This window comes from Poromitra crassiceps (assembly GCF_964638095.1).
Source record: "Poromitra crassiceps genome assembly, chromosome: 16".
NCBI lineage: Eukaryota > Metazoa > Chordata > Actinopteri > Beryciformes > Melamphaidae > Poromitra > Poromitra crassiceps.
In genome coordinates, this window is record NC_139645.1 from 11,901,310 (window position 1) to 11,913,408 (window position 12,099).

Here is a 12,099-nt window from a genome sequence, read left to right on the forward strand (position 1 = left end):
AACCGTTTGGTGGTCTGGAGAGACTATGCGGCAACTGATGTAATAATGCAACATACTCAATTTAATACCGTCAATTAGGGGTGTGCCGATTAATCGTATAATCGATGCATCGCGATTAGTCACGTGACGATTAAAATCGATTCACAATGTTCGATTATCGATTTGCAAAAAAATTGAATTTTTTTTTTTTTTTTTGCATTTTTTTTTTTGCTTTATTTGCAAAAAATACGGTATTTCGCCCGGAAAGCAGTTCCTTAACTGTAAAACGAGACCAAAACCGAAGTACTGGAAACTGGAATCACTGAAGAAAGCATGCAGGGTGGCTGTAACATGTGATGCGTGGACTTCAGTCGCAACTGAAGATAATGGAGGTACATTTGTTTGTTTACTTTAATTAATGGATACTGACAAATATACCTTGCTTAAAAAAAATCCTGTTTGGTGAAAAAGATGCATCGAAAATCGTGATTAATCGTAATCGTTTAATAATCGAATCGTAGCACCCTTAATCGTAATCGAATCGAATCGTGAGGTGCCTAAGGTGGCACACCCCTACCGTCAATCTAATTCCGGCCCATTAATCATTATGATAACTATGCATAATGTAATAAAACCCAAATAAAAACTATGCGATTGTAAAACATGATCATGACGTAATAAAATGCTGGACTAATGACATAACCTAGATAAATTACATTTACAACTAACTTCATAATGAAATTATAATGAGATCTCATATTACAATGTCTGGAGTTACTACAGCACATGCTTCGGCAAAATATTTACTACTCAATGTACACTACTCAAAATATATACATTAAAGATAACAACAAAGACAAACATCATGATCACCACCTAGCTCCGTGGCTACCACAACAGTTAGCATTACATCCAATCGCACTTTTGATTACGCTATTGTGTTCCGAATTTCATATGGGTACTTTTAAGGATTTAAATTATATTTATAAAATGCGTTATGCACAGAGCAGTTATATCATTTTGACTTGCTGCAGCCTCCTTACACTGCTCATCTAAAATGGTTGAAAAGGAAATGGTTGTCAAAATGCCTTCAATGTATTTTTTCGATGCACTGTTGCCGTTTTCAAACTGATTTTCAAAACAAGGCAGATACGTCTGCGACGCTTGAACATTTTTTAAATTTGGGGATGCAAATTCCTCTCTGTGTGTTGGCCTCATAACACTGCCCATTGTCAGCACAAGCCGGACCCGCTTTAAGTTTAGATGACCAATTCACAGAAATATAATCAGTTTAACACTTTATACATACGGCACATGGAGAAAGATATACATAAAACAGATTGAAAGAAAGAAGATGAATCAAGACGTGAATCGGGAGCCTTGATGTTAGCTGCGGAGGAAATGCCGTGGCCTAAAGCTGGGTTAGTGAGAAGAAGATCTACTGATTATTAGTGTTTCGGAAATACCGAGCTGGACAGGTGAGCTGGAAACTACAGTGATCAACCGTAGTCTGGAGCTCAGACTGTGACCCTGTATCTCAACGCCTCAAGAGGAAGAAATTCAAGGATTATTAAGATGTTACAAATAAAAGGGATGATTCACAGAACTTGACAAAGGATAGAAACCACAAAATGATCTATAGCAGGAGAGAGACTGCAAAAAGATGATGAACAGAATGGTTGGTCTGTGTGAGAGTGAGGACGTGGAGAAGACAGAGCGACAAGCAAGAGGGATAAGGCTAAGAGATTGAAGGCGAGGGATTGACAGAGAGAGGGATCGTAGGTCAGAGAGAGAGAGAGAGAGGGGTCGTAGGTCACCTGTTGAGTTGTGATATTAATCTAAACCCAGGGCGTTTTTCCTCAGTCCACGGCTGCTGTTCCCTTCAAAGAGAGACAGAAGAAAAGCACGACAGACACGTTTAGTGGGTGACGGCCGCTGAGCGCCACCTGGTTGAGGACAGGACACTCCTGCCCTGAAGATTTCAAAGATGAAGAAACATATGGGTCAGAATCAAGGGGGAAAGAAGAATGAACCTGGAAAATAGTCTTGCATATAAAACCTTATAAACCCATATACAGTACCATAAACCCATATAAAACCTTATAAACCCATATATACAGTACCATAAACCCATATGAACCCACATAAACCCTTGCATATTTGAGGGGGGAGGGGGGGGGAGGAAAGACAGAAACACAGGGAAAACAACAGAGACAAAACAGAGGGATGAAATGAAGCCAAAGAAAGATAAAAACCAGTGCCAACAAGGACGTCTGCATGAGGGGCCCTCTGAGAATTTCAAGCCAGGTTTAGAAATGTGTAGCTGGGGAGTTACAAGCTGTTCTCCCATATCTAACAAGGAGATACAACTGGCTGCAACACAAGCAGCTCTCCAGGGAAAGGTTAGCCGGGAAGAGAAGAAGCAGCAGCGTAAACAACCGATGTGAAGAGTCATTGTCAACACCTGAAACAATGGAGCAGGAACAGACAGTGACTAAGTGGATTTGACGGAGCGTTCAGCAAATGCTGCCTGCAACTGAAATGGAAGGATTACGTGAGCCTCTCTATGGGTTGAAAAACTTAACCTTGGGCTGGGCGATACAGTATATAAGGTTGAAATCAATATCACGACAATCAACAAAATCACGTTAAATAATCAAATTAATGTTTATCTCATTGAACCGAATGGTGATGTTAGGGGTGATACCAAACAAAATAGAAATATTCAAATAATATTCCTAACTTACTTCATTTTATGAGTTTTTTTTTAGTAAAAGGTCATGATCGGTTTACACAGCGGAAATGTGTCACAATTTTAAAATATCTTCAAATGTATCACGATATGATTGCACTGAAAGACGATAAATGATATTTAATTATCGCCAAGCCCATAACCGGTTTGATACACACACAAAATGCAGGGTTGTCCAGCTAAAAACAATGTTGTTTGTCTGACATCATGGAGATGTAACGTTTGCAGCAAACGGCAGCAAATTGTAACCCGACAGAGTGAAACGTCTGAAAAGATGGCATAAACCATGGGCTTGGAAAGATGTGGACATAATAAAATAAATCACTTATATTGTCCCTGTGGGGAAATATTTTAAATTAGTCCTCAAGTCTAAAATATATTGTGTGTATAATTCCACCTTGGTTTGGTAGATCCCCTTATCTTCATCATTACCAATCTATACTATAGGTGAGAAATGATGTGCAGCGCGTGCCACCAAAGCCTGTAGCGCTCCAGTCAAACTACAGGGGGCCACATCTGACCTGGAAGTGCTGCTGGTCAAACTGTGACACTGGATGACCTGGCAGTGCTGCTGGACACACTGTGACACTGGATGACCTGGCAGTGCTGCTGGTCAAACTGTGACACTGGATGACCTGGCAGTGCTGCTGGTCACACTGTGACACTGGATGACCTGGCAGTGCTGCTGGTCACACTGTGACACTGGGTGACCTGGCAGTGCTGCTGGTCACACTGTGACACTGGATGACCTGGCAGTGCTGCTGGTCAAACTGTGACACTGGATGACCTGGCAGTGCTGCTGGTCAAACTGTGACACTGGATGACCTGGCATTGCTGCTGGACACACTGTGACACTGGATGAAATATGAATCCAAAATGCAGAGAAACAATCTTTTTTTAAGGTAAATAGATAGCCGGAACTACTTTCTAAACATGGCCGCCAGGCGTACAGCGGAAGCGCTGTTTACAGGCAAACAAGGAAGTAACTTGGTGTGGGGATTTACTCCAAAAATACGTAACTATGGATTATTATTTCATCGCTGGGTGAGTACCTGAGTCACAACATGAAACAGAGCTTTTTGGCGCTGTTAGAAATGTATTTGTTGACTTTGAATGGCTGTACCGTTTCCCCCAATACTAACTGGACGAGTGTAGCTCACGGTATGCTGCACGGAGAGTGACGGTAAAGCTATTGTGTATCTTGGTTATGTGTGGACGATGTGGCAAATGGACGAAACTCCCAAAAAGTTGGCATATCCCTTTAAACCAACCAAATATTGTGATGCCGACCGTTGCAGTCTTTACTAAGGGCACCCAGACTGGTGGGATTTGAGGGTGAGAAAGTAGATGGTAAACAACACTAACTGAAACACAGGCCTTTTGTTATTTGAGGGTAGCAACCAGACCACCTAGATATAGAGAATAAAACCCTCTAGAATCTGAGTCACAACACATCTCCCAGCAAGGCAGCGGAGGACATTTGAGGATGTAGAAAGTCTCTGTATAGTAGCTCTATCTCTAGGGAGCTTTGGTCTAAGACTTCATCCCAGGAAGAGCAGGCCAAAGCTGGGTGAGTAGAGGAGGAGGGGGGGGCGTGGGACTGGGATGACGGCTGTGACCCCGGGCCGATGACCTGAAGCAGCTGGTCTCTGAAGAGGACACATCCAGGGCTTCTATCCAGGTCTAAAGGCTCCGCACGCAGGACCCAAGCTCAGGCAAACAGGACCCTCTCTACCCCAGACACCATCGTACAATTTCAAAATCACGTCCCAACTCAAGGAAAAAATGACATGGTCAGAAAAATGACAAAAAAAATAGTTTAAGAAGAAAAAAAAGCAGCCTCAGTAGTGCAGAAGAGAGATGAGAAGATCTGTTGGCCAGACTGCTGGTCATCATGGAGCACTGAAGGGTGTGTGTGAACGGCCCGGTTCCCCTGCATTTCTGTCGTGCTTAACAATCCCAAAAGCGCTGACCCACTGGACCCCAAGCACACTGATCTGACAGAGCCTGGGAATTTGTGGCCTGTGGCATTTTGATCACAAACGTCCAGCACCAAAAGGTATCAAGCAAAAACACAGACAAAAAAGGTGCGTTTCTAACCATGCGTTCACGCCAAGGTGGGGGGGACGGGGACGGGATATTTATATTATTATTATTTCCCAAAGTAAAAAAATGTCAACTTGTGTAAACGGGCGATGAGGCACAAAGTCACGTCATTCTCGCCGTGAAAATTTGCGTCACTTGCATCATTCGCACCGTCCGGGGACAAATCGCATCTACTCACACGTTTGCATTGACTTTGTATGTAATCTGATGACGCGAAAATTTGCGAAAATCGTCCCCGGTGTGTGACCGCACCCAGTCTCTCTTAAGTTGACCTGACCTTCACCCGCTCTCCTCACAGAAGTCGCCTCCACGACAATCCTCCTCCGTGCTTGAGAAACGAGGCGGTGTACACAGTAGTGCTTGCTGGTTCCTTCGGGGCACGGTAAGGGTTAAGCAGATGACTGGCTCTTCTCCAGAGCCGACTGGCGGGTAATGCAGTGCAGATGTGGCCGGCGTTGTAAACACTTTCCGCCCCACTCTCCCCCGAGAGCGACTAGCAGAGGATCTGTCCCTCACTGCAGCAAGACAAGAACGTAAGAACACCTCCAGGGAACCACATTAAGCTTCGTTCAGACACTTGTCCGCTGGACAAGGGGAAGTGGTGTTTTTCTTAATGTTCATAGCAATCTTGTACAAGAGCATAACAAAAAAGAGAAATAATTTGTTCAATGGGATTTTACTGGAGGAAGAGGCTCCCCATACTTTGGCAAGACTTGAGCCCAGAGAGTGACTCATCCTCTCTACCCGCTGACAAAGTGTCAAGTCTCCATCTCGGCTAAAATGTTAAGTCAGTACATTGTTTGTTCAGCTTAATGCGTTAATCCTGTTTTTGTTGCAAATATACAAACCAGGTTGTGCGAAATAACATTCGTTCCATTCATTCATTTTGCCCACCTACATAGCTTAGAGGACTCGTCTTAAGACACACATTAGTCTGAAACATTTGCTATTAACGCGTGGGACAATCATGACCTTATTAGAGAGCTCATTTACTAGGGGTGGGGGAAAAAAATCGATTCACCTAAGTATCGCGATTTTTAATGTCACGATTTTTTGGATCAATCTTTTATTCCAGAATCGATAATCGCAAAAAAAAATAAAAAAAAATTGGGTGCTCACTGAACAGCAGGCCAGGCGCCGCCTACTGGTTTACTAGTGGTTTTATTACTTTATTAGTTAGTCTGAAGTAATAATTACACTTCAGGGTTAAAGTGGGTGCATCTCATTGTAAAATTGGACTTCAAACGGCCCAAATCTGGCTTCCAACGGCCCAAATTGGGTTTCAAACGGCCCAAATTTCACGCGCGTCGGCCCATATCGGCCTGGCCTGCTTGGTATCTAATGCCCGGCCTGAATTATGATCCCAGTCCGCCCCTGTTTTTAACTATATCGCCCAGCCCTACATACTGATATATAATATACAGTCTCTAGTGTATGATTCAACTTTTCCCATGTTCTAATCTAGTGTAAAAAAGCAAACAAACTGAAAAAATAAAAGAAAAAAATAAACAAAAATCGCAATAAATCGTAATATCGAATCTCAATAATCGTAGAATCGCAATACTTAAGAATCGCAATATAAATCGAATCGGCACCCAAGAATCGTGATAGTATCGAATCGGGAGATAAGTGAATCGCCACAGCCCTATCATTTACGCTGCGTCCGTTTCAAACGATGTAACCGTCACTGGCCACATACTTCCATGCGCCTTTCACATTGTTGGTCATGTTAAGCAATACATCCACTAGTGGGCAGTAGAGAGTCAAACGTGTGAGCGCGTGTGGCGCTGCTCCGTTTCATCCGTATCTGTACGCTTTCAGAAAACGTGCGGAATTACGCAGGAAATGAACGCAGAGTACGGAAAATTTAAAATTAAAATGTTTAAAAACGTAAACTTTGACTCACAATTTTTGTGTGTGTGCCCATCCCTAATTGCTAGCTTTTGTTTGAAGCCTGCCATCTTTTTCCTCATTGGTGATGAAGACTGTGGCATTTGAAGTAAGCTCGCATGGAAACGCCATTCTTCAATGCGACTGGTTGTTATAAATGCAGCTGCCTCTGGGCTATAACCATCTTTAGGCCATGATTGAGCCCAACAAGAGTCAGAAATGCAACCAATACCGACTTCTGGTCTCGTCTGTGGAATCTTTTTGGACCGATATTCACGAGAGGAGGTATTAAAATGCCCGCTGCATTTTTGTCGCCAATTATACCGTAATTAAGACGAGTTCTACTCCAGCTATTTGACTTGAGTGTCACGTTCATCTCACTAGCATATCTCTCTAGGCCATAGCTTTAGAAAAGACAATAGATTTAGGGCAGATGAGAGCAAGAAAGGTCTAGATCAGAACCTAGTTCTGATTCTGAACTAGATCACACAGCCTCCCACAAGTTCAGGAAATAGTCAGACCGACACTAAATCAGCTGCAACCCCCAACCCAGAAGACGATTAAACTAAAAGGCTTGTAAAATTCTGTTGTAGTTGTGATGCTAAGCAGATGGGTTGGATGGTTAGCAGATGGGCTGGATTTTCTCCAAACCTTCTGACTCGTGTCTCCTCGGACACAGCGAATGTCAGCCAGCACTGCGGGGAACCTTGTACATCTCTGCCTGTAACAGTGAAGCACTGAGGGGAAACTTGTACATCTCTGCCTGTAACAGTGAAGCACTGAGGGGAAACTTGTACATCTCTGCCTGGAACAGTGAAGCACTGAGGGGAAACTTGTACATCTCTGCCTGCAACAGTGAAGCACTGAGGGGAAACTTGTACATCTCTGCCTGTAACAGTGAAGCACTGAGGGGAAACTTGTACATCTCTGCCTATAACAGTGTAGCACTGAGGGGAAACTTGTACATCTCTGCCTGTAACAGTGAAGCACTGAGGGGAAACTTGTACATCTCTGCCTATAACAGTGTAGCACTGAGGGGAAACTTGTACATCTCTGCCTGTAACAGTGAAGCACTGAGGGGAAACTTGTACATCTCTGCCTGGAACAGTGTAGCACTGAGGGGAACCTTGTACATCTCTGCCTGCAACAGTGAAGCACTGAGGGGAAACTTGTACATCTCTGCCTGGAACAGTGAAGCACTGAGGGGAACCTTGTGCCTGTAACAGTGAAGCACTGAGGGGAACCTTGTACATCTCTGCCTGCAACAGTGAAGCACTGAGGGGAACCTTGTGCCTGTAACAGTGAAGCACTGAGGGGAACCTTGTGCATCTCTGCCTGCAACAGTGTAGCACTGAGGGGAAACTTGTACATCTCTGCCTGTAACAGTGAAGCACTGAGGGGAACCTTGTACATCTCTGCCTGGAACAGTGAAGCACTGAGGGGAACCTTGTACATCTCTGCCTGTAACAGTGAAGCACTGAGGGGAAACTTGTACATATCTGCCTGGAACAGTGAAGCACTGAGGGGAAACCTGTACATCTCTGCCTGCAACAGTGAAGCACTGAGGGGAACCTTGTACATCTCTGCCTGCAACAGTGAAGCAGTGTTTCCCATACATAAAGGAATTTGTGGCGGGCCGCCACAAAAGGATTTTGACCGCCACAAAAAGATGTTGACCAAAAAAATAATAATAATAAAAATAATTTACAGTGCACCTGAACGCAACATGCAAGATGATACCCGCTGAATAAGTGTCCAATAAATGTTCGTCATTCTGGCCAATACTTCTGTTATAGCATTTCAGTCTAGAATATGGAATATCTTTCAATAATCTATGATTTAGCTGCTAAATTGTCAAATACCGCCATCTGCTCGCTACCCAGGCACTTATGTATGTACTTAACCTAACTAACTTAACCTAACTCACTATCCGGTGTGCACAACACTGTCAGCCTAAACTCCGGCTGACACCCCAAAAACCTACAATCCGCTACAGAAAAATATATATTGTTTGTTTATTAACTGGCCCCTCGCCTTCTATCATTTCACGAAAGTGGCAAAGCAAGTCGAGTATCCCTGACCTATAGGGAGACATTTAGTTTGTCATTGTAAACCCACAGCACAGTAATGATGACATGTTCTTCATAGATCTAGCCTTTTAATTTTGCTCTTAAGCTTTCTCAAAGTACACCAAATTCATGCATTTTACTTTAAAATGTTTAAAAAAAATCTCGCAGGGGGGGCATGCCCCCGCACCCCCCTAGGGGGTCTGCGGTCCCCCACCACAAATACTGCAAATCCTGTGGGAAACACTGAGCACTGAGGGGAAACTTGTACATCTCTGCCTGGAACAGTGAAGCACTGAGGGGAACCTTGTACATCTCTGCCTGGAACAGTGAAGCACTGAGGGGAACCTTGTACATCTCTGCCTGGAACAGTGAAGCACTGAGGGGAACCTTGTACATCTCTGCCTGGAACAGTGAAGCACTGAGGGGAACCTTGTACATCTCTGCCTGGAACAGTGAAGCACTGAGGGGAACCTTGTGCATCTCTGCCTGGAACAGTGAAGCACTGAGGGGAACCTTGTGCATCTCTGCCTGGAACAGTGAAGCACTGAGGGGAACCTTGTGCATCTCTGCCTGGAACAGTGAAGCACTGAGGGGAACCTTGTGCATCTCTGCCTGGAACAGTGAAGCACTGAGGGGAACCTTGTACATCTCTGCCTGGAACAGTGAAGCACTGAGGGGGAACCTTGTACATCTCTGCCTGGAACAGTGAAGCACTGAGGGGAACCTTGTACATCTCTGCCTGGAACAGTGAAGCACTGAGGGGGAACCTTGTACATCTCTGCCTGGAACAGTGAAGCACTGAGGGGAACCTTGTACATCTCTGCCTGGAACAGTGAAGCACTGAGGGGAACCTTGTACATCTCTGCCTGGAACAGTGAAGCACTGAGGGGAACCTTGTGCATCTCTGCCTGGAACAGTGAAGCACTGAGGGGAACCTTGTACATCTCTGCCTGCAACAGTGAAGCACTGAGGGGAACCTTGTACATCTCTGCATGGAACAGTGAAGCACTGAGGGGAACCTTGTACATCTCTGCCTGGAACAGTGAAGCACTGAGGGGAACCTTGTGCATCTCTGCCTGGAACAGTGAAGCACTGAGGGGAACCTTGTACATCTCTGCCTGGAACAGTGAAGCACTGAGGGGAACCTTGTACATCTCTGCCTGGAACAGTGAAGCACTGAGGGGAACCTTGTACATCTCTGCCTGGAACAGTGAAGCACTGAGGGGAACCTTGTGCATCTCTGCCTGGAACAGTGAAGCACTGAGGGGAACCTTGTACATCTCTGCCTGGAACAGTGAAGCACTGAGGGGAACCTTGTACATCTCTGCCTGGAACAGTGAAGCACTGAGGGGAACCTTGTACATCTCTGCCTGGAACAGTGAAGCACTGAGGGGAACCTTGTACATCTCTGCCTGGAACAGTGAAGCACTGAGGGGAACCTTGTACATCTCTGCCTGGAACAGTGAAGCACTGAGGGGAACCTTGTACATCTCTGCCTGGAACAGTGAAGCACTGAGGGGAACCTTGTGCATCTCTGCCTGGAACAGTGAAGCACTGAGGGGAACCTTGTACATCTCTGCCTGGAACAGTGAAGCACTGAGGGGAACCTTGTACATCTCTGCCTGGAACAGTGAAGCACTGAGGGGAACCTTGTACATCTCTGCCTGGAACAGTGAAGCACTGAGGGGAACCTTGTACATCTCTGCCTGGAACAGTGAAGCACTGAGGGGAACCTTGTACATCTCTGCCTGGAACAGTGAAGCACTGAGGGGAACCTTGTACATCTCTGCCTGGAACAGTGAAGCACTGAGGGGAACCTTGTACATCTCTGCCTGGAACAGTGAAGCACTGAGGGGAACCTTGTACATCTCTGCCTGGAACAGTGAAGCACTGAGGGGAACCTTGTACATCTCTGCCTGGAACAGTGAAGCACTGAGGGGAACCTTGTACATCTCTGCCTGGAACAGTGTAGCGGGCCAAAATGCCCCGCTGAGGGGGAAGCATATCCGTGTTACACACTGTGACAACAGTCTGCTGCAGGTTGGAGCAGGAGGCTCGGCTTGGCCTGCACAGACTTGAGGGGCTATGGTGGAGGTGGAGAAACATCAAGCAAGGGGAGAGATGAACAAGAGCCGAATGAAGCCGTCAATGAACCTATTGCAATGCAGGGATTTGAAAGAAATGTTATTAAGAGTCGAAAGCAAGGTAAACCAGGAATCCCTGCCAGCCAAAGAAACCAAAGCTCAAACAAAACATCAGACTGGAAATTCTGTTTTGGCAATCGCAACATTTGCAAAGCTGTGATATTAACATGCATACGATGGGAAATAATGTCATTCACCTAATAATGAACAGTCTTACTTGGCGTGCAGCAGTTCATTTACACATGCTGTCATTTCATGTAAGATTATGGGTATTATATACCTCGTAACCAAGCCAACATGTACCATAAGCACAGCGACATTTCCCACTCGACCTCAAACGGAGATTCTAAAAACAGAACTAAAATTGTTTGGCATTGGGCATGGCAAAGGTTCAATCAAAAATCATCCAACCGCAAAATATATATTTTCTAGAACTGGTCTGACATTATGATGATGCTTGATCTTTCTTGGGAGCGTACTCCTGGGTACTCGTGGACAAAATCAGTGTGTGAATCCACTCCAAAAAAGATTCAACACGAGAGAGGTTTTTGCGTCGTTGTGTGTGGTTCGGTTTGTGCCACATGGCTCTGACAGAAAACACACACCCACACACTAAAGAGGCCTGACGTGACGTTTGTCAGCCAAACCTGTTTGCTGCTGTCAACAATGACAAGAGAGAGAGAGAGAGGGCGTGGGCCTGATTCACCTCTCACAAGCTGCTCTACAGCACGACCGGCTGCGTCCGGAAGAAGACGACGACGACGACGAGCCGATTGGCAGCCGGCCAAAACGAGTGTTCAAAAACGCAAATGGGAGATCGAGCGAGGGAGAGAGAGAGAGAGGGGGGAGGGGCTTGGCTCAGCTCTTTATCGTGGCGGGGGCCATAATTCACTCTCTTGTAAACACTGGGGGGGAAAAGCAAGTCTGCTAATTACACCCACTGGCTCTAGGCAGGCAGGCAGACCCAGGCAGTGGAACACCCACTGGCTCTAGGCAGGCAGGCAGACCCAGGCAGTGGAACACCCACTGGCTCTAAGCAGGCAGGCAGACCCAGGTAGTGGAACACCCACTGGCTCTAGGCAGGCAGGCAGACCCAGGCAGTGGAACTGGAAAAAGAGATCTTGGCAGCACACATCAGGGCAAAGCTCGTCGTCTAGTA

The 12,099-nt window shown here is 45.5% G+C and overlaps 1 protein-coding gene across 1 annotated transcript in view; it reads right to left on the reverse strand.

Annotated features, from left to right (window-relative positions):
• Window positions 1–12,099, reverse strand: part of crtc3 (CREB regulated transcription coactivator 3) — a 59,223-nt gene that overhangs the window by 32,103 nt on the left and 15,021 nt on the right. Inside the window, exon 5 of the mRNA XM_083652969.1 lies at window positions 1,797–1,859. Within this exon, the coding sequence (XP_083509095.1) occupies window positions 1,797–1,859 (63 nt within the window). The remainder of the gene's footprint in view (window positions 1–1,796; window positions 1,860–12,099) is intronic.